Source organism: Gallus gallus, chromosome 3 (assembly GCF_016699485.2).
Source record: "Gallus gallus isolate bGalGal1 chromosome 3, bGalGal1.mat.broiler.GRCg7b, whole genome shotgun sequence".
NCBI classification, from domain to species: Eukaryota; Metazoa; Chordata; class Aves; order Galliformes; family Phasianidae; genus Gallus; species Gallus gallus.
In genome coordinates, this window is record NC_052534.1 from 12,150,707 (window position 1) to 12,172,098 (window position 21,392).

General features: G+C 44.3%; 1 protein-coding gene across 3 annotated transcripts in view; it reads right to left on the bottom strand.

Moving 5' to 3' along the window:
- The window catches only part of COQ8A (coenzyme Q8A), a 31,833-nt gene that overhangs the window by 1,687 nt on the left and 8,754 nt on the right, over window positions 1-21,392 (bottom strand). For 2 of the 3 annotated variants that reach the window (NM_001199413.2, XM_040696957.2), the window contains exons 2-14: window positions 20,397-20,588; window positions 18,438-18,842; window positions 17,154-17,220; window positions 15,914-15,988; window positions 9,418-9,540; window positions 6,960-7,045; window positions 5,725-5,865; window positions 5,337-5,418; window positions 3,839-3,932; window positions 2,860-3,001; window positions 1,244-1,351; window positions 1,007-1,072; window positions 174-260 (exon numbers count right to left, since the gene is read on the bottom strand). In NM_001199413.2, the coding sequence (NP_001186342.1) occupies window positions 174-260; window positions 1,007-1,072; window positions 1,244-1,351; window positions 2,860-3,001; window positions 3,839-3,932; window positions 5,337-5,418; window positions 5,725-5,865; window positions 6,960-7,045; window positions 9,418-9,540; window positions 15,914-15,988; window positions 17,154-17,220; window positions 18,438-18,842; window positions 20,397-20,573 (1,653 nt within the window). In that variant the 5' untranslated portion in view covers window positions 20,574-20,588. The remainder of the gene's footprint in view (window positions 1-173; window positions 261-1,006; window positions 1,073-1,243; window positions 1,352-2,859; window positions 3,002-3,838; window positions 3,933-5,336; window positions 5,419-5,724; window positions 5,866-6,959; window positions 7,046-9,417; window positions 9,541-15,913; window positions 15,989-17,153; window positions 17,221-18,437; window positions 18,843-20,396; window positions 20,589-21,392) is intronic. The other variant, XM_015283507.4, reaches the window with a different exon arrangement.

A 21,392-nucleotide genomic window follows, 5' to 3' on the forward strand; every position in this document is an offset into this window, starting at 1 on the left:
CTCTTGCTGCCATAAGAAATGGGAGAACAAAAGTTGAAATGCTTTTTGCCCTCCTCCCTCAGCCCAGCAACAGGGCTTTCACACTGCCATCAAGAAATCTGTAGAAGCTAAAAGCCCACATTCTTCAAACCTTTCACTGCCCATCGCAACACGCAGATGCTTCACCTCCATACCTTGACTTCATAGCCAGTGAGGAATTTCATTTCAATGGACTTCTTCAGTACTCTCTCTCTGTCCATGTCAGCAGCTGCCTTGATTACCTGAATAGGAACATCACTTTCAGGAGATCTGGATGACGACTGACATGTTTTCAGACTACAGTCTCACTTTCTTGTCTCTATTCTCCCTTTTTAGAGATCTGCACATTGGCCAGTCTAAGAGCTACTGATAAGAAGATACAAACTAGTGGCTCTGCAAAGCTTTCTCCTGTAACTGTATACAGGCCAGAGAACATAAAAGACATCAAAAAAGCTGCATGAGCAATCATTTAATCACTGCAAAAATGCAACAGAACTAACTGTGAGAAGCTTTAGATGAGGTCTGCTGGCCCCTGCAGCTCAATTTAGCAAATGCAGAAAAAGCTGATCAAGAAGGAAGCACATATGACTGCAAAAATTCGCAAGTCCGTGTCAGGAAAAGACAGTGAACAGAAAGCAATTCCCGCACACCCTCATATAAAAATCAATGAATTCCAAGTGAGTGAGTGAGAAGAGACCATGCCCTTCCATAAACACTCTGCTGCCTAACTCCCCTGGTAAGCAGCATTACAGTCCTTCACATTTATCATGTAGCTTGAACTTCAGAATACAGCAAGCCAGAGGTTTGCATAAAGCATGGGACAAAAGTAAGGGATAAAACTGGAACAGAGATTTCCTCTCCATCCCTGCTTCCCTCCACAGCTGAAAGCAGATTCAAATACAAACACAAAGTGATGCAGCTAAGAGAATTTTGGAAATACTCCTAAGAACCCCAGTGCAGCATTCTAAGACACACTGCAAGTTCTCACCTCGATGTAAACATCGGTGAACTTCTCATCAAACCCTCGTGTTGCTCCAAAGTCCAGCAGAGCCACCTGGAAACAAACAAACCTTTTTGTATTACAGCATCAACCGCTTAAGGAAAGCCCATCATCAGAAGACACCCAAACACGTTCAGGAACACATAAAACTTTGGGAGTGGGGAACAACCAAGAACTGGTACAAGCAGCTCTTGTACAGGCAGAAGGGATGCTGCCTGAACTTACTTTGTGCAGCTGTGGGTCATAGAAGAAGTTGGACCAGTTTGGGTCAGTCTGCATGTACCTGAACTCAAACAGCTCCCGCAGACACAGGACCAGAATGTTGTGACAGATCTTGAAAATCAGAGGAAGAAGTCAGCAGGGTGGAAGGCCTATTCACACATGTAATTTACAGCACACATTATTAGCATACAAGGAACACATCTCCACACTGGCAGGAACCATCTGCTTCACACTGCAAAACTCCTAAGTTTGCTGAGAGGCTGCCTCTCAGGAGTGTCTTCACTGTGCAAGACTGGGTGCAGCAGCAGAGGTGAGGAACACCAGCAGGGCATTACAGCCTGCCCCATAAAGGAAAGCCCTGCAGAGTACGGCCAAAGTGAAGCCAGCGTGGCTCACAGGACTCAAGATGCCCTCTTCCATAGCATTTTGAGTTCAAGGTGCAAAATGACCTAGAAGAGGAGAACCTCTTTCTTTAAAGCTGCTCAACAATGTACAGAGCTAGGTCCAAACCATTTAGGGAGAAGCAGCAAGCATACAGCGTGGGCCTGGCAGGCAGAGGGGGCAGCAAGTAGTCTCTAGAAAGCCTACAACTGTATTACATACAGCAAAGCCTCTCTGTGAGGATTTTTAAGCTACAGCCTAAGAATAACTGCCAGCCTCATTCTGCCTATCATCCAGCAAAGCACCATTTTCAAAACAAAGGAGAGCAGGAAATGCAAGCCAGGCCCTGCTACAAAATGCTGCCATTTGGGTCAGAAGGCTACACCAACCACTTCAGTTCACTGCATAAAGGAAAAAAGCTGTACCACTGCAGGTCATAGCCTGCTAACCTATTAAAAGTAGCACTGATGATATAGCAGCCTATTCAAGAGGACAAGCAGCTTGCTTAAACCGTTGACAGGATCACAGGTAACCAGCACTGGCATAACATCAAGCCCAGCATGGTGCCGAGATCTGCACTTTTCCCCAGTGACCTGCTAACAGCTGGCAACTCACACCAAGGCAAAAAAGATACCCATATCCAAATACCAGGATAGTTATTTCTGCTACTAGAGCAGCTGCTTCTCCTACAACAGCACTCCAGCCCCTTGCTATATTCAGCACCGATGCCTGGCCACCACCACAACTCTGCTTCTTTTTACTGTGAGGTACTCTTCCAGCAGACCTCGGCCCCAGAGGTGATACCCAGCCATTTCGGTGTGGGAGTAGGCTGAGATACTTCTGCACTCCTGCCCAAGAAAACAGCTGAAAAACAAAACCTTTCTCCCCACAGCTGACAATTCCTCCCAGGCTTAGGGTCATCTAAGAGAAACAGAGCAGCTAAAAGTTACTCAGACTACCTTCACTTCATCCACCCTTGCCAGTCACCCTCTTCAGACTGCTCCCTCTGTGCATGACTGCCAGTGCCTGTAAGGCCTAACCCAGTCTAGGGAGAACTCAGCATCGCTCCCATATTCATTGCACAGAAAGCTTTCGAGACAGTCCAGGCAATCGCTGACTCCAGACCTGCATTACATTTCTCAGGGTTTGTCCTCCCACAAACCCTTAGACTCCCACTCAGCAGGGAGGCCCCAAGCATGCTTCTCTGAGCTAGGTGAAAAAAAACCACCCAACAGTACCTCGTTTCGGATCTCCTGGCTCAGCCCTACAGCTTGATCCAAGGGGAAGCCAGACACCAGCTCTGTGGTCAGGACATGTTTGCTGCACAGCTCATCCACTACTCTTGGAACGTAAAAGAAGGGGTGGTCTTTCAGCAGCTCCCTAAGACACGGAGAAAGGAAAGGAAAAGGTTAGGAGAGCCACGAGCACACAAGTCCCTCTGCAACACCTTGCACAACACACAGCCCCTTCATGCAACCTAAGGCAGCACTGCTGCACACTCCTCACACCCTGGCTGCAGCTGCCAAAGGATGTTTTGCTCAGCAGTTATAGTAAGGATCAAGTCACCAGAAGCCATGCCCCCAAGTTACAGCTGCTGATGACTCCTGAGGTCACATCATCTGCTGAAGCAGCAGCATTAGGACACTGAGGGCACTGGGCTCCTTTGCTCAACCCTACTCCACTTCAGGGCAAGCCTACATTCACAGAAGAAACTGTGAGAGAAAGAGAGCAAGCCATGCCACAGGAACAGTCCTGCAGGGGGCAAAGCCTGCCTCTAGCAGCACTCCCAGGTCCAGACTTAGCGTAAAAGCAATCTGTACTCCAGCACTGTAGTGAGAAAAGGGAGCAGACAGTACTGGTGGCAGTAATCGCTGTGAGAGGGCTGAACTGAAAACGCTCCTAGATGAAAGAGAAGCTTACCACAGCTAGAACAGCACTGCAGCCTGGCCTCAAAAGTTACTACAGTACCTTCATGCTGAAAGAGAGGACACCAGCTGCCTGCTGCATCCCCTACCTCCAACATTCAGCAACAGTTCAGCTAAATGAAAACATACCTAGCTGAGAAGAGGTGGTAGCACTAGGGGTCACGAGCACAGACTATTCCCTTGTGTCCCCGAGGGATACAATTCACCTCCCACCCATCCCTGAAGTTAAGGCACCTCTCTGCATTTCACATGCACACGCAGAGAAAGGTTGGAGGCACTGATGTGAACGTACTGGAATTTCTTTGCGCAGGCAGCTTCTCTCTGGTAGTCACACTCCAGGGCCAGCTCTCTGCTCAGGACTTCAATCAAGTGCTCAGGGAACAAACCTTAAAAGCCAAACAAAATAGAGAAAGCTTAGGGGGAAGAAAAAAAAACCAAAAAGCTCCTCAGATTAAGCTTGCCAGAACTGCAGCTGAGGAACAGCCTGCTACCCAGCCAGCTCTGGGCTGAAGAGTGGAAGAAGCTCCAGAGACCAACATGCATTTTCAAGTTGGTACAGGTTCTGAATGTAATCCCAGGCTGTGGATAAGCAGCTCCTGCACAGCAGTATATATTCAGACTGTGCTTGTACAGCCAGATCCACTTCCCTCACTCTCCCAGCCCTTAACCCAAGCTGCTTGCTCCTGCTGTTGTGCTCAGGGAAGCTCTGGCGTGGTGCTGACATGGCTCTGCAGTGAGACACACCAAGGAGCAGAAGTATCCAAAAACCAGCCTTGGCAAATGCAAGAAAAACAAAGACAAAAACAAAACAAAACCCCCTTCAGATCGTGTCTGCTTGCAAATAGAAGCACTGCATAAAAACAGTCACGTGACTACACGTGAGCTGCAGCAGCTCATGGCCAGGGCCTGAACTACCAAAGCTGGATCTTCCCAGTTTTGGAGCTGGAAAACCCATCTGTACCTTGGGCCAGACACAGCTGGAACTGCAGCTTCTGCAGAGCCCTGCCCAGCCACCATAGAGGAACCATCATTTTGTCAGCATGCAGCCTGGTTTAAGGGCAACATTTGTACAGTCCTGCTGAGATTTACAGCTGCTGCACATGGATGTTGGGGAAGAAAAGCAATAAATCCTGCATTCACTCCTGAAAAATGGGTGTACTCAAGTGCTGGGAGTCCAAGGTGCACCCAATCCAGCAGTTACACCTCTCCACAACTCTGGGATGAGCAGAGAATGACAGGCAGAGGGCTACAGGAAACACAGGGAAGAATGAGTTCTGCCAGCTGTGCCAGAAAATAACAGGGACAAAGCGTGACTACAGTGTGTCAATACTGCAATGCTTCAAGCCTAGAAAGCCATCAAAAGTGAGTATACCCAGACACTTCAGACTTCGCCAAGAGTACCAGTGGGTCCTTAACTATAAAGAGCACACAGACAAGAATACATTACTTTGTCAGCTGTGTGCATGTATATGCAGGCATGAATATGACAAAGAAAAAAAACTAACAGGTGAACTTCCCATCCCACTGAGTGAACACTGGAGCAGGCACGTACTCAGCAAATGCAGTGGCAGCTCTATGTTAGGAAGGGGAAGCAAAATACAGCTCTCCAAGTTGGCCCTGCATCCACAGTCACTACATTCTGCTTTCTGTAAGAAATCACCTCCTAAGGAGACTAAATTCTTTCCACTGTTTCCTCTCTCCAGTGTATGGAGAGAATTAAGCAAGATGCAGTTTGAAAGGTGTTGGCAGAACTCAACATGTATCAGAGGGACAAAACTTGGTCTTTTTACCTTCAGGCAGAATATTGCTCATGCTCAGGACAGTCATCAGGTTATTAACATCACTGTTGATGCTCTGGGCAACTCCAGGGTACTGCAGGACAGAATCGGAAAGGACCGTGTTGAGATTAAGTAAATTCAGGGAATCTAATTGTACAGGGTAAGATAAAACTGACTCCCAGCTCAACACGAACTGAGTCTGTATACAGCCATCTACAGCTTGCAAGTGTACCACAAAGCATGTTTAGAGCCCAGGGTACAACATTAGGGTACGACATTGCTGGATTCACGTTTCATTTATATGAAAATGTTTATCTATTTAGCAGTAAACATATTTATGCAGCTCCACTGCCTATCTGCGGAGCACAAGCAAGAGAAGAGGCTGGTCTATAAAGCTCACCTGAATTTTCATAGCAACTTCTTTCCCATTTTTTAAGCGTGCCAGGTGAACCTGACCAATTGAAGCAGCAGCAAAAGGGCGTTCTTCAAATGATTCCAGTTTGTCTCTCCAGTTGGGTCCAAGGTCATTGTTCAGTGTTTTCTGCAAATGAAAGGAAAGCATTAGGAGATAAAAGGCAAGGATTTAAGATTTTCTTTGTTTGAAATCATGTTCCTCTAAAGTTACTTGCACTGAGTACCTACGCTCTGCTTTCTAGATTGCCTTCCCTTTCTCCCAGTGAGCAAGCAATTGCATGGTGTGGTCCAACCAGCAGTGGCTCCCCCTCACTGCACAGATTCTGAGCAGATCTGTGTGAGGCTGTGTTACTGTGGTCAAAAGTGCAGGTATCCTGAGCACAAACACCACAGTCTTAGGATTAAAGTGGCCTTCTTCTTGGGGCTACTTGTTATTGTCCAGAAAACGAGCAAGGAGTTGGATATTCCTTCTCTTTCATCATGACAAGCTGATCAGAAGCAATCCTGGCGTGCAAGAGTGACTCTCTTTAAAGGCAATACTGAAAATTAAACACCACAACCTGCTTTAACAGCTTTTTTGTTACACCGCCAGACTGCCATGCTTAGGTGCTGGCTCTGCTCAGTGTCTCTCAGAAGGACAGTAGTACTGGCAACTGCTTTTGCGTTACCCTTCGCATCTTCATTATCCAAAGGAGGGAGAGAGAAAGAAAGAGAACATACACAAAAGGAAAGCAAACAGCTTGCTTCATTCTAACTCTTCTTGAAACTGGGTTAGATATAACCAAAAAGACAAAATCGCCAAAATTTCCATCAGACTAAGACTTGTGAGTTTGTTTTTAAAATGGAATTTACGCACTTCTAAACACTGGTTTAGCACCCATGAGAAAGAAAATGAGGCTATATTAAACATGACCCACATGATCATATTTGTATGTAACTTCCTGTTCTGCTAGTATAGCCTCAGAACATGAAAAACCCCACATTTTTCCTTTGCCTAGAGCTGAATTCCTATGTATGGGAGAGAAATAGCACCACATAGTTGAGATTAGGAATCAGATGTCACCAACAGCTGAAAAAAAAATGCAACGTTTACTGAGGGAATACTCTTAAAAAAATAAAAATACTTGTCAGCCTCCCCTACCAGGGTATGTAACAGATGACATTTATTCTGTTATTGCCCCTCCTGCCCAGTAAGTAGGAAGGAACGGGAATATTCCTCACCATCATCTGCTTTATTGGCATGAAGTCGGCACTCTGACGTACACGCTCAAAAATCCTCTGGAGGTGTGGATTGATGAAGGCATCATCTGCCAAGGGGAAAAACAAACAGCAGTCAGCACAGGCACTGCATTTTCCAGTTGTTCTTCAGCACGCAAAGTAACAGACATCCGCACTCCATCAAGTCAGGTTCTCCTGTCCCCAAGCTTTCATAACCGTCACTGAGGTGTGCAATTCTAGATCAGAAATAACATGCCCAGAAGTGAACCCTTAGGCAGACCTCCTGAAGCACCACAGCTTTGGAAATGAGCCAAACAGAACTCCTGTGTGCACGCAGCAGGAGGAAAAAACTACTCGTTCCCTCTCACTCCCATCAAAAACCGCATGTTACCTTAAATTCTCCTAGGCTTATCTCCTGCTGCAGCTAGAGAAAGTTTCTGCACCCTCTCCCAATTAACAGTGGGAAGACAAAGTATGAATACACCAGAAAACTCGTTGAGAAACCTCTTATACTTTGGAATCAAGCATCTGTTGTCATGATGGTCACAATCTCTGTTGAGAGAAGTCACAGATCCCACATGTCCAGTCTCAGCACCTGTCAAGAGCAATGGACAGCTCTGCACAGCATGGAGGCTTTTGCTACAATGACAGGTTGCACAACCCCAGAGAGCAAAGTGCTCTGCCCAGGCCTGTCATCTGCCAGCCATACAGCATCCAGACAGGATGCCGTGTCATGGACATAAATTACAGAAGAAACCCTCTGGAGAGTCATCCCAGTGACCCCATGTTTACGGTGTGGTTTAATCCAATTCATTCCAAGGGGCAGCAGTTTCTCTAGAAAGCTGTGCAATATTAAAATACCACTTATGCAAGTGCTGGACTCAGAGTCACTACTGTTCAGCATCTGCTTTTGTAAACAACTCAAATGAAAAGCAGCTACACTGACAGAAAAGACAACTAGAAGTGACTTGTTTTAAGCGTCAGAAGGAATTTAGCAAACACATATTTTTACCCTCATAAGAAAGCATGGGAGAAGAGGTGCCTTGAAAGATTGGCCCTCTCCCACAAGCAAAAAGCTTCTACAACAGAGAAAGCCACCTGCTCTGGCAAACATTGGGTTCCATTAAGACTTGTAGAAGAATGAGATTTCCCTGCTGCTCTCCCAACTCTGGAAACAAGCCCAGGCTGCCAGCCTTATTTTTGAGAACCCGTGTGTGTTTCTGATATTCATGTGGAAGTGCATCGTTGATATGCATTTACAAATACACGTACAGCTGTAAGTCTATCCCAGGAAACAAGACAAACAGCCACTTGAAGAGCACTGCCCACTGTCCTGGGAAGTGGAGTGGAAAGGAACTGGGGGGGGGGGAGGGAAGGGAAAGGAGTAAAAACACATAATGCAGAGAGCAACATAAAAAAGCAACAACAAAACTTCCCTTAAAACTGACAAATCTCCAATACCTCCTAGAGCACATGCACCTTAACAGAGTGGTTTTGGCATCCCTTCTGTGCATGACCTTCAGGAATGTGGGTCCCTAACAGAACTGCTGATTCCCAGAAGCAGTCATCAAGGTTTCTAAGGTCACTGCATTGAAACTTCTGGCGGGTTTAGCCTGCAGGTGCTCAATTGCACCTGGACAAGGCAACAATTCGCACTTACATTCAATTAGCACATAACTCTATTAACAGAAGAAGGCATTTCAAACTCACAAGGTTGCAGAGAAGCCCAAGAAGTGGCAGGAACTGTGCTAAAACCTTATTGTCCAAATAGCCAGCCCAAGAACGGAATATGCTGCACTGCTGAAAGCATCTTTCACCACGACTGTACCACAGCAGGGTTCCTAGAGCCTGTGATCTCCCCAAGCAAAGTAGCACAACACACGCTTGTCATAGGAGTCAGATGAGGGCTGCACAGTGCCACTGAGGTTGGTAAAGTCCTGTGTGTTCTTGACACCTGAGTGAAGTCGACTGGCATGTGCCCCAAACTCCTGCCAAAGCTCAGGAATATTAGGAGATAGCAGGCAAGTGACAAAAATCCAGAGTATCTCTGTTCCTCAGAGCTGGTCTTTCACAGCTGTTCCCTATTCACTCATATCCCAGGCTAGTATCTCTACAACCAGGCTCTGGCCACATATCAGGTACAACTCAAATTTAAAATTCTTAGTACACTATTAAGTTAAGATTTCAGTTGTGTGCCTGACTGAGCTCAGATCAACCAGAGGGGCACTGAGAAAGAAGCAGTATGGAATCTATACATTAGTTATTTCAGACTGGGATTAGGCTGAATTGAATCAAACATGCCACCATTGCTGTTCTCACATTAGAAAGCAACATGCCTAATATCTGCATTCACTTTGCACTGACACATTTCAGACATCTCACCACATATCACGAGAAACTGACTGCCCCCACCAGGCAGCACAGCTGATGAGGGTAGCTGAGGACCTATGCCCCCACTTACCTTGGATGCTTAACATCTGTCCCAGCTTCAGCGCTGCTCCCCGGACCTTGCACAGCGTTCTCACAATTCTTTCTGCATTGGCCTCTGACAGGAATGGGCTGGAATCCATCACCGCTTTCTTTCCTGAGGGCAAGGAGAGAAAGCTTATGGATGAAAATCACCCTCAACTCAGTAAGCTCACTCCTCTTGAGCCCACACTCAAGAAGAGACTTGCCTTCCCTTGGACAGAAACAAACTAGGACTAAAACCCAGTCTTCATTGCAACCTAGGGGCATGAATATATACACGTCATACTCCAGGCATTGCTGGCTTGAGGGCCAACAGCAGTGAGACATAGCAGCACAGGCATCCATGGAGGCTACAAAAAGTGTCCAAGACGTTGGTGTTTGAATTGGCTGTACCAGATAGCTCAGTCCAACACACTACATAGGAGATCTCCCAAGTCCTGTGGCATAGGCTGCTGTATAGCCATAGCTTCAGAAGAGCAGCAAGGGTGAGACACAGCAAGGGGGACCGTCAAAAACCTCAACAGCACACTGGGATTGTCTGAGAATGTGCTCACAGGGTGGGAGCAGAACTCGTATCAGCACCCAACCTCCTTTCCCACATCCAGTCATTCTTGCCCGAAACACCTGCATTCATACATGAACACACATTGCTGTGCAGCTGTACTTCTAAAGCACGCACTAGGCATCTGTAGAAAGCAGATGTAGCTTTCATGTTTTCAAGTCCATAATTACATTCTTATTCAAACTGAAATCCACTGTCTCCTAATGCACAGGTAAAAGAAACTGTCCCAACACCATAACCCCAAAACATCATGGTTGCATTCAGCATCTTGAAAGAGCAGCAGATTTTGTGCTGAGGTTATGAAGCCAGTGAAATCAAAGGAGGTAGTTCTCACAGGAGAAGCCCAGCAGGAGCTCTCATATGGGATACCACATTCTTCTTTGTCAACTGTCAGAGGAGATCAATTCCAAATATCCTTCCCTCATACATCCTCAAATACGTGTACCATTTTTCAGCACGTTCTTACAGGCAACCTGCTACTGAGAAAACACCTAATTTAGACAGAATGATACAGGCAATGATAGTTACTTGTTCCAATGCAAGCAACAGCTTATGCAGAACATGGTCCAAAATATACAGACTCAAACGTATACATTCCTGTCCCCAGAAAAGGGTAAAGATTGACTTATTTTTATTTATTTCTTTTAAAAGAGGAAAGGGAAGGAAGAGGGAAAGAGAGTGACTTGATTTTTTGATCCCTTTGGGTGAAGCAACCCTGAACTCCTTCTCCAGTAGGACAGTTCCTCCAGCTCCCAGAGCAGGGACAGAAGGGGTGAGAGGGCATCCACCAACCACCTCTCTTGGAGCTGCTGTTCAGTGCCTGCTGACGGAGAGCCAAGCAGGAGGGAGGTCAGGCCTTACAGCCAGGCTGCAGAGACTGGAGCTGATATGTTGATCTTCAAGCTACTCTGTTTTCAACACTTCAGAGTAAAGGGTACAAAGGATAGAACAGCTGAAGCCAATGTATACGACAAGCAGAGCCTAAAAGGGCACAGCAGCTGCAATGGCCCTGATGATCTCAGACAGATGGAAATTACTGGTGTGCTGTACAGTGATTACAGCAACAAGAGATCCACTCCATCTCCAGCTAGCTCTCAGGAATGTATACAGAGAGAGCTCAGACTGGCCAGAGGACAGGGAAAAAAAAAAAAAAAGCACTGGAATGCCTGAAGGCATATACTGAGTTCTGGCTCTCAACTGTCCCATAAGAAAAAAGCTGGGTCTTTAGCTGGGCCCTTAGCAATGATGAGACAAACAGTCCCTCTCACACGCTCCAGACACATAGGACCTAAGGAAACTACTAAGTTAAAGCCCTGCCTTCCTTCATAACACCTGCACCTACAAATACCCTGTTCTGAGAATACAGCAGGATGAAAGAGCCAGTTAATGATTAAAGCCACTTCCAGAAGCCAATGAACCCTAACAAAGAGTTTTTATCAGAGAAGCAGCCCAACAGAGGCAATCCTCATTCTCTTTTCCTGGCAAGCTTCTCACTGAAATCAAGACCAGTGGGGCACTACCCGATCAACAAACTGTCCAAAAGTAGGTGAGTAGCTGTTCCTTGTTGATGTACATTGCTAAAAGTGGGCATGAACAAGTAGCTAACCTGAAAGTGAGAGTCAAAAGCAGTTTTATGTATATTTCAGTGAAGAAACAACACAGAAAACAGACAGTCTTCCACGGGTAGGTGGAAGACGACAGGTATAAAGTGCAACAGAGATCATCAAAATATGTTCTGTGTCAATTTTCATCAAGTTCTTCCCAGAGATAGCAAGCAACGTTTGATACTAGAAACTATTTCCTTTCCACTTCAAGATCAGAATTTTTTTTCCAGTGGCACAGACTGCCCAGAGAAGCTCCAGATGCCCCATCTCTACAAGTGTTCAAAGCCAGGTTGGATGGGGACCTGAGTAGCCAACCACAACATGGAGGTTGAAACTAGATGATCTGTAGGGTCCCTTCCACCTTAAGCCAATCTATAATTCTATGACTTGGCATGTATTTGTTTTTAGGACCATCTGCCATACAAACCTTGGAGCAAGGGTCCAGAACATAATCCAAGCACTTAAGAATAACAATTCAAGGAGATTGCATTCCTTCTTTCCTTAAGAAAACACACACACATTCAAACCTGGGCTGACGGTCAGCCCGTTGAGGCTCTGCCAGGCCTGGCACGCTGCCTATCAGGACAGCCTAGTATATAGGTCATTAATAAGTTACAAATTTGACCTTGAATCCACAGCGCCTTTCTGCTACTAATGGCAATATTTAACTGAGCAGTGTTTCATTTTTATTCATGGTAATTTGTTCTACTCTCCCCTACCCAGCCCGTCCAGCACTATGCACTTACGCACTAAATACAGTGACTGTCACCGCAGACACCAGTGACTCAAGAGGGTATTTCAAAAATGAGCCTACCAAGAAAATTCTCACTGGAAATAAAGCATGTTTTTTTTTTTTTTTTTTTTTTTTTTTTTTTTAAATTAAAAGATGAACCAAACCAGTTATTAAAGCACTTAAAGAGGACAGCCATATGCCTCCAAGCCCTTAAAAAGGCCCCTTCAGTTCCACACAGAAATTGGTGGTGGAAATTATCTACGCTAGCATTGTTACTAGAGAATGCACAGGAAAGCGGGCATCTGCAGTCTCTCTGTTTGGTAACAGCAGGGGCAAGACAACAGAAGTACAAACCATGCTACAAGGACCCACTGCTCAGGAGTTTGGGGCTTGCAATTTTGTGTTTGTAGGATGAATGTTTCCAGCCCTGTTTTACAGGAGTGACATTTTCATTCGTACTGACTGAGCAGGAGGAAAGGAAACCAAGCGAAGACTCCTTCCAGTCACTCCTGGATGCCACTGCGAGTGTGAAATTCTCAGGCATGCCTTTCATCATATGAGTTCCACTTGTTTGGTGTTCCAAGAAATTACTGTTAATACAGTGTAGCAGTGGCAAGAGAAATGACGTCTAATTAACTTCCAGAAAACAGGACAATACGTCATTCTCAGACAGGAGCCTTAGCCTGAGTTTATGGTGCTGGCAGCCAGAAAAATCTTTCAACCTGGGCACAACTGCCCCAGGGTGAAGTCATCAGTGGAGTGCAGAGGTACTTTTTTGTTTGCTTGTTTACAGAAAAAAGAAATAAGAGGTGGAGGTACCTATGCAAGAGGTTTCCTCCCACAACAGCAAAGGCTGGTATTGCCAGAAAGAGAGCAGTAAGAAAATGGGATCTTGGACTCAAATCTGCATACATGTCCTTTGCCATGCATTTCTGCAGGAGCAGAGCCCTCAGAGAGAGGCCTCATCCTGAATCATAGAATGGCTTGGGTTGGAAGGGACCTCAAAGATCCCCAGCTGCCCCCCACCAGCTCAGGCTGCTCAGGGCCCACCCACCCTAGCCTGGAGCGCCTCCAGGGATGGAGCACCCACAGCTCTCTGGGCAACCTGTGCCAGTGCTTCACCACTCTCCGAGCAAAGAATTTCTTCCTAACCTCTAGCCTAAACTTCCCCTCTTTCAGTTTAAGTCCATTCCCCCTTGTCCTGTCACTACCAACTCTCATAAGAAGTTGGTCCCCCTCCTGCTTGTAAGATCCTTTAAGTACTGGAAGATTGTAATGAGGTCCCCCTGGAGAAAGACATACCCACTGTAAAGTCCTGTGGAAAACATGCCAAAGGACACTATAGCTAGAGGCTGTGGCTAACTGAAGAACAGCAAGAGTGAGAGCCTAGATCACCCACAGTCCTCATGTTCTTGGTTTGAGACATTCCAAGAAAGCAAGAGGGTTAAAATAGTATTTTCCTTCTGCCTTACTTCAACACTTACCACTCTTGCCCAATTCTCCTCTACACAGTGTAACCACTGCTGCAAGATCTTATCTAAGCACAAAACAGCAAGAAGGAAAAACGAAAGCAAGTAAGACAGCTAAAAATAAAACCCAGGTAATTTTTCCATCTCCCTTGTCCAGCATTTAAGTCAGCACGCTTCACTGCCATATACACTGACCAAGGCTTGTTCAAGAAAATATCTTTTAAAAGAACATGACTCAGCCTGCAGAGCAGACTTCTGGCCCCAGGTTACAGTTACAGGGGAAAACAATCATTTCCCTAACAAAAAAAAAAAGTATCTTAAGCTACCATTTCCTTATTTCAAGAAAAAAGTGTCTGTTGCCTTCTAAATAAATAAATATATACCTTGTCATGCTGTAAGGCTGAGAAACAAAGCGTATGTACTCCAGCAAATTTCATAGCTCTGCAAGCTCTTGTTTATGCCTGAGCGTGTGCCTAATTAGAAAATAATCAACAAGCAGAGAAATACCAACAACCGTGCAATTCCTTCTCTGCTTAAAGCAAGGCAAATCATTAACTTCCAACAGGTATGAACAACCTGTCAAACACCACAAGTGCTGAAAGCAAAAGATTTCAAGTATTCTCTAGAGGATGGATGGGGTCATGTTTGCCTAAGCAAAGAAACTCATCAAATCTCAAAAACTTCAGGTCATGGAGAGAAAACTCTTTGCCAAGGACCCTCCTTCTTTGCTGGGCTGCTCTGCATTGCCTAGTTGTAAGGGAATACAAAAATGCATATTATCTGGTAGTGTCCAGATGAGTACACAATCCTTTCCTTCCCCTCCGCCACCAGGAATGTGTCAGTTCTTCTGTGGGGTTGCTTTTGTTTTGTTTTTGTTGTTGACGTTTTGGTGGTTTTGTTCATTTGCTTCAGGGAGTGAGATACAGAACTGTGATTTGGTTGGTTGGTTTTTATTTCTCCAATGCTAAGCCACTCCAGCACCTCCTGGAATTGAGGTTCTCACTCCTCAGTCCCCATCAGTCCCTCACTGCTAATAAAAAGGGTGGGGAAGACACAGACTGGCCTTGTAGTACAATACTGATGACTCAGAGTAAATAAGAACTGCTGGGTACTGCTAAGTTATCACAAAGCAATGCTTCTGAACAAAAAAATATTTGACTTTTTTCTTTTGAACTTCTAACTGCAAGAAGTTATCCTTTTTATCTGTTCCTTCTTGTCACTGGAAGTAATCTAAACATAAACATATAAGCCAAACCATTCAGAGCAGCTGAAGACCATGCAGCCTGCAATAATTCTAACAACTTTACACTTCGCAGCATGCCTCCAAAACGTTTCACTGATAAGGAACAAGTGCCTTGAACCATATGTCTAAAATAATCTTACATTTTCTAGGAAAGAACATCATGTACTTTTTATGCCGTAAACCGTTCACCCACATGGTGCCATTCTGTACCACTGCAGTCTACCAAAGCATAAGCTTACAAAACAGCCACCATAATGCAGCCAGGTATAACTCAGGAACATTTTTACCTCCAACTTCAAATAAGCTGCATGGATACAAAAATTGTTCAGAGAAAGATAAAAAAAAGATGCTTCAAGTAGAGAAATGCTATTTAGCACATACGTTAAGTGTTTTGTCTCTCGTAAGACCAGAACAGCCATCCTCTAAATTCCTACTATGCAGAACCTCCTTACATTTCTAAGAGTCTGCAACCAGTAACAGCATGAAGTTTTCAGACATGAAGGCTCTTTTACACTACATGGTTTCATTGAACAGTTAAAAAAAAAACAACATTGTTGTACCTACACAATCCAAGAGAGGACATAAGTATGATACTTGTGCTCGTGTGTGATTATGAGAATATGAACTCTGTGAACAATGCTACCAAAAGTATTCTCCCACATATCTCCATCCTTTGTCTACACACTGAGGTTGTGGCTTACTTCAATAGGAAAACAGAAAGCATAGAAGAATTACGTTAAAAACAAAAGAACTAACCAATCTCCTAACTTTCCAAAGAACACAATCTCTCAAACAGCTATGCAAGCAGTCAGTGGCTGCAAGAAAAAAAAAAAAGAAGGAAAGAAAGAAAAAGGATGAGGATGCAGAAAGAGCTTACCACTACGTTCTTCAGGTCGAAGGCTCTTCTTTGCAACTTCTGCCAACGCCCCAATGCCAAGACCAACAGCCAATCCTTTAAAATAAGAGGCAGGTCAGTGTGAAAATACCACAACCACTGAGCAAGTATCTTTTGCACTTGAAATTCAGTCATCTTCAATCAAATCCCACATACAAGACAGTTATTTGGAGGAGAAAGTATCAGGATTTCTAAATTTTCTTTATTGCAAAAACATCTTATTATACTATTAAAAGAACAGACCTACAAACCAGAAATGTGAATAAAGGAGACAAAAACTGAACACAAAAGTCAAATCATACATGAGGAGATCAAGAACAGTGTGAGTGAAACTGATGACCCATTAGGCTACAAAACAAGTAACAAAAAATAATTTGTTTCACCACTTCAAACTGCAGTAAGAAAAAATAAAATAAGTAAAGGATGATATTCAGTGCTACAAATGCAGCTACCAGTAGTCACTCCAGCTACAGCAAGCAGATATGAAAATGCATATAACTGACAAAGTTCAGCAGTGCCACACACTGATCACAGAGAAACACGAGCTCAGTAGGGAGAGCAAGAAAAGCACTGGAGAAAAAAAATCCTTAATTGTTCCAGCAACATGCTCTTGGCTCCAGAACTCTACTCTCCATGTAACTGTGCCTCCTGTTACTAATATGTTCACCACCCCGCAGTGCCTTAATGCCACAGCAGAGATCAACACTCCCTAGTACATCTGGGAACAATGAAAAAATACGTAAAGAAATAAACAAGGAGGAGGAATAATTCAAGTGTGAGGGCCACAATGCCAAGAGTAAGGGAATCCAGCTTTGTGAACCCCAGGAACAGTTAAATGAAAGCTGCTTTTGACCTTTTCAGCATTTTTAACTTACTTGATCTTGAGCACAAAAAAAAACCAACTGAAATCCAGTGAGGACTGCCAGTAGAAAAGGGAGGCACACAAGTACTACCTTCCTCAGAAGTTAGATATGATAAAAGAGCAACAGAGACAGATGAAAAGTGTAAGTTCTTTCTGACTAAAGGCTAAGAACTGTAATGGTAATGAAAAAGCCCAAATCAAGCTCTGGAGCCAAATCATTTGTTTGTGAGAAAGCACTTTCCTATCAGCAAGCTTAACACAAAAATGGAGCCACCTTCTGCTTTGGCAGGAGCGCTGTCACAGCCAGCCATCAGTCTGTGCAATCGTAGTGACTTTGCAGATGCAGGTGTGTAAACTCACCTCCAAAGTTGGCAAGCCGTCCGATCCTCGTGACAGGAACCTTTCGCTCCCGAGCCCGTTCACTTAGCTGCCACAGGAAGATAGGGCAAGGAAAACAAACAAACAAGTCAGTTACCTGCAAATACAGAGTGCAACTTCAAAAAAACACTTGAAGAACATATCTGCACTACAGAAAGCTCTTTTGAGTGCCAAGCCAAATATACAGTGGGAGATTTTCAAATGAGCACACTGCAAAAATATAGCTACCAAACTTAAAAATACATTAAACCAAGAAATGGACAGGAGAGATGGAAAGACAGAAAAGCTGATAACCACGTTTAGAAAGCCCATGTTCACTTCTACCTCAACAGCCCTTACATTTTGAACTTGCAGTACCAAAAGCAGTGCAATATCAGCCAATGCTAAACTCTCTTCTACATGTGCAGTTAAAACTCTTGGCAAGTCATCACATTGACTTAGAGGACTGTAGATGATTTCGCCACAAAACGGCCAAAGCAGAAGCATACAGTTTCACTGAAGCAATACCCTGCGTAAGTGAACCCACAGCAGTATCTGATACTGGGTTTGAAAGAGGCAGGTTAGAGCAGAAGGCAAGTATCTCCACTGTGAATTCTGCTGTGGGTTTTCAGTGCTGGCTTGCACAAGGACATAGATGACAGCTGTTGCTTCAGGGTTCTATGCTACTCCCCAGTCTACTAATGCTGAGGACAACATTCCATCCACTTCTAGGAGGACAACAAGACATAGCGCAGGAAGCCATGGCCTTCTCTGAGTGAAGTGTAGATCCAATCCATTTTTCATGGCCATAGCAAGGCCATTAGCTAAAGGAGACAGAGCCCTTCAAGAAGAAGACAGACCCTTCAGGGCAGCCTTCAAACCACTGTAGCCTACAAACTGTCCGCATCTTCTCAATATTTCACTTCAAAAACTGTGATGAAATACAGACTCTTCATTACCGTAACTTGCATCAACACATTGCGTCCGCACAGTCCAGTGAATGAAAGAACTCCTGTCAACACAAAGTTTAAGTCTAACCCTACGTAAGCATTTTAAACATCCTCTCACATCAGAATGTTGGATATATGGGGGGTAGATATGAAAGGAAATCCTGCCATAGAAACCTGGGTTAAGAAACATTGACACTTCTATCTTTCCCCTCTAAAAGGGAATTTCAGAAAGAGGAAAAAAAATAGAAACCCAGGAGAAGGTGACTTATAGATAATCCAGAACAGTAACGAGAACCTCTAATTATAAAAAAATACACACACAAAAACATACACATACCATCTGTTTGTAGGGTTTCTGCTCAGTTTTGGCCTGTCTGGCTTTATCAATATCTTCAGCCGTTAATCCACCAACAGAGGAATGATCTTGGTGAAAAGCCCTATTTTGTCCAAAGACAGCAGCAAAAGGATTTCCAGGGTCCCTAAAGCCTCCAAATAACTTTGCATCCATTTTGGGAGGGAAAGGCTTCTGACCCAGGCCAGAATCTCCAGTCTCACCAACACTTTTAAAAGGTCCATTTGTAGTGTATGAGTAAGCAGGGCCTTCACTGCTGTGTTCATGAGGCTTGCTGGGGGCAGTAGAGAAGTCCCTTGAAGCATCTGGTGGCTCTTGTGCCAAGAAGTCATAGTCTTTCCCAAAATCCTCACTGAAATCACTTAAGTTCTCCTGCTGTTTGCCCAGTTCCTGTAAACAGTAATAGAAACACTTTAAGTAAAGAACTTAAAACCCGCTCCCTACTTATCGATGGTCCTCAGAAAAGGGCATGCAGTTTGGCTCAAAGTCAAATAAGTAACTTGTTGAGATTCTGGCACATTCACAGCAAAATACAAGGGGAAAAAAAAAAAAAAAAAACAGGAAAAGATGCTTAGCACATCCAGAACTACTGACTACTGGCAATCTTTCAACACCGCTGATCAGGCAAATTCATAGATAGATTCTCAAACACCAGTACCTGGAGATTCCCCAGTCAACAAGGTTTTAATCCTGCTGTGGTCAGTTAAGCAGTCAGCGTATTTTAGACTCTTTCCTAAACAATGAATACATTTCTTCTCCTTACAAAAAAACACCCCCAGAACATCTTTGGGATTATTCAGCAGGTCTCATGCTATTCTGAACTTCGACTTCACAGCAAGGGCAGAGGGGAAATCTGTTTGCAGGGACTGCGGCCAAGCACTGACTGACAATTTCAAGCTCCAGACTGCAGACTTCTTACAAAGTTCTTTTGGCAGCAGCTTCTCAAGCAACTTCTACTCAGAATGCAGTCTTGCAGGTGTTTTGACATGACCTCTCTTGTGTAGAGAAACATGCACAGAAACAGGAGAATATTCTCTCCCTTCTGGAATGCAAAAGGGAAGACAACGGCAAAACAAAACATTGTCCCCATAAACAAATAAACTTAGGGCATTTCTCAGGACAAAGCTATTGCAAGTTTAAGTAGAAATAAGGTAACAGACAGGTTCTAGGATTGAAGCTTAAGGAGGCTGCCAGGACAGCCCAAGTTTATTGCATAAAATATTAAAACCTCACCCATTATCTTTCACTTTAAAATCATTATCTCAGCCATATCATTGTTCTAAAGGATGATTGCTACTAATGTAGATAAGCCCCACTTTTTCAAGAGATGGCAACACAGCAAATGTGAAGCTCTTATAAATCCATCATCCTTGTGCCTGGTAAGAGAAGCTACTGCTTACAAAAAGTCTGCCTTCCCTTACATTCCTCATTTGCAAGCCTGTTCTTCTGAAAATCCATCCTCAGCTTTGAGTGAGGAACACATGAATACCTATTCTGAAACACATTACCTGTACCAATTCCGTAAAGAAAGGAAGCAACAATGCCAAGAAATTTCAACAAATTCTGAGAGCTCATTCACTTAGTCAAAGAAGAGGTGATGAACAACTGAAGTTGACTTTAAATAACACAGCTACTAGTCAGTTTTACTTGATCTTTGACAAGATGAGGTAAGCAAAGCACATTTCATTGTCAGCAGGCCTCCAACACTGAGTAATGGAAATCAGCACACTAGTAACAATCCTCTTACACTCCTGTCCAAGCACCTATGGCACACTGCTGATGTTCTGGACAATTCCTGGTACACTCCAACATCTGTATTAGTTATTTTAGTAACTGAGAGAGGTAGGCTTATGATAGGATTTCCTCAGCTCTGCACAACAGACAGAGTACCTGGAGAAAATGCCAAGCATCATACTAGATTGTGCACAGAAGAACTTCTCTTACCTGCATTTTCCCCAAAGCAGAACTAAACTGCTCTTCAGCAGTGGCCTGGAGACTCTTTGCAATGGTAACTGCATCGCCCCCAAGGATCACCTGCCGAAGCTGTCCTGCTTGGGTTTCCAGGACTGCTTTACTGAGCTTTGTCAAACCTCTCATGACCATGATGGCATCTCCCGCCATGACTGAACTTCTCTGCTGAAAGAAACAAACAAACAAAAAAAGGGAAAAGGTCAAGGAACACGTTTGCAACCTTGTTCATGTTACCTAAGAGCTAGTGGCATATAGCAGACAATCTTGTTTCATTTTGGCTACCAGCCACCATGAGAATTTGTTTGCAGCTCAGATAACACTTTAGCCAGCCTGAATGACAGCTAGTTAGCTGTCACCTTACCAGGCAAAGCGAGACCTCTTCTTAGGTCTCTTATCCAAGAATTAGGACAGCATTCCAGGATTTCACACAAGGAAGCAAAGACAGATACATGTCAGCAACACGGCAAAGATCGTCTTAAATCTTTTCAAATATTTAAAAAGCATTAAAAGCATTAGCGTTTGACCTTTGATTATCAGGACATGGAACACGTTCTCAGCGACTGATAGTATGGATGAAGTGTACTGACAACTGTCATATCCCATTCCTGCCACGGAGTCAGGCCTGCTCATTTTACATAGCCAAATTTCTTCACCCTCACATCAATGAGTAAGCTTTGTCTGTCCTCCAAAGGTTGTCCGCTCAGTCCTCAACTGACTCTATTGCTTTTAGCTGGAAGCGTAAGCAGGCTCAGAACACTCACCTACCACAACCTAGCACTCAGTCTGAAGGTATCACACTGCAATGATCTATCTTTTTATTCCCTATCCCTTCCTGTTTGAGAGGCACTGACTCAGATTCCTTACAGTTAATCAGTTTCAGTATCTTCAGATACAAAGCAAGCACTGTAGGGTGGCAGGATGGTGTGTCTGCAAAGAACAAGTTACACTGACTGCTTTTGTGCACGGGAA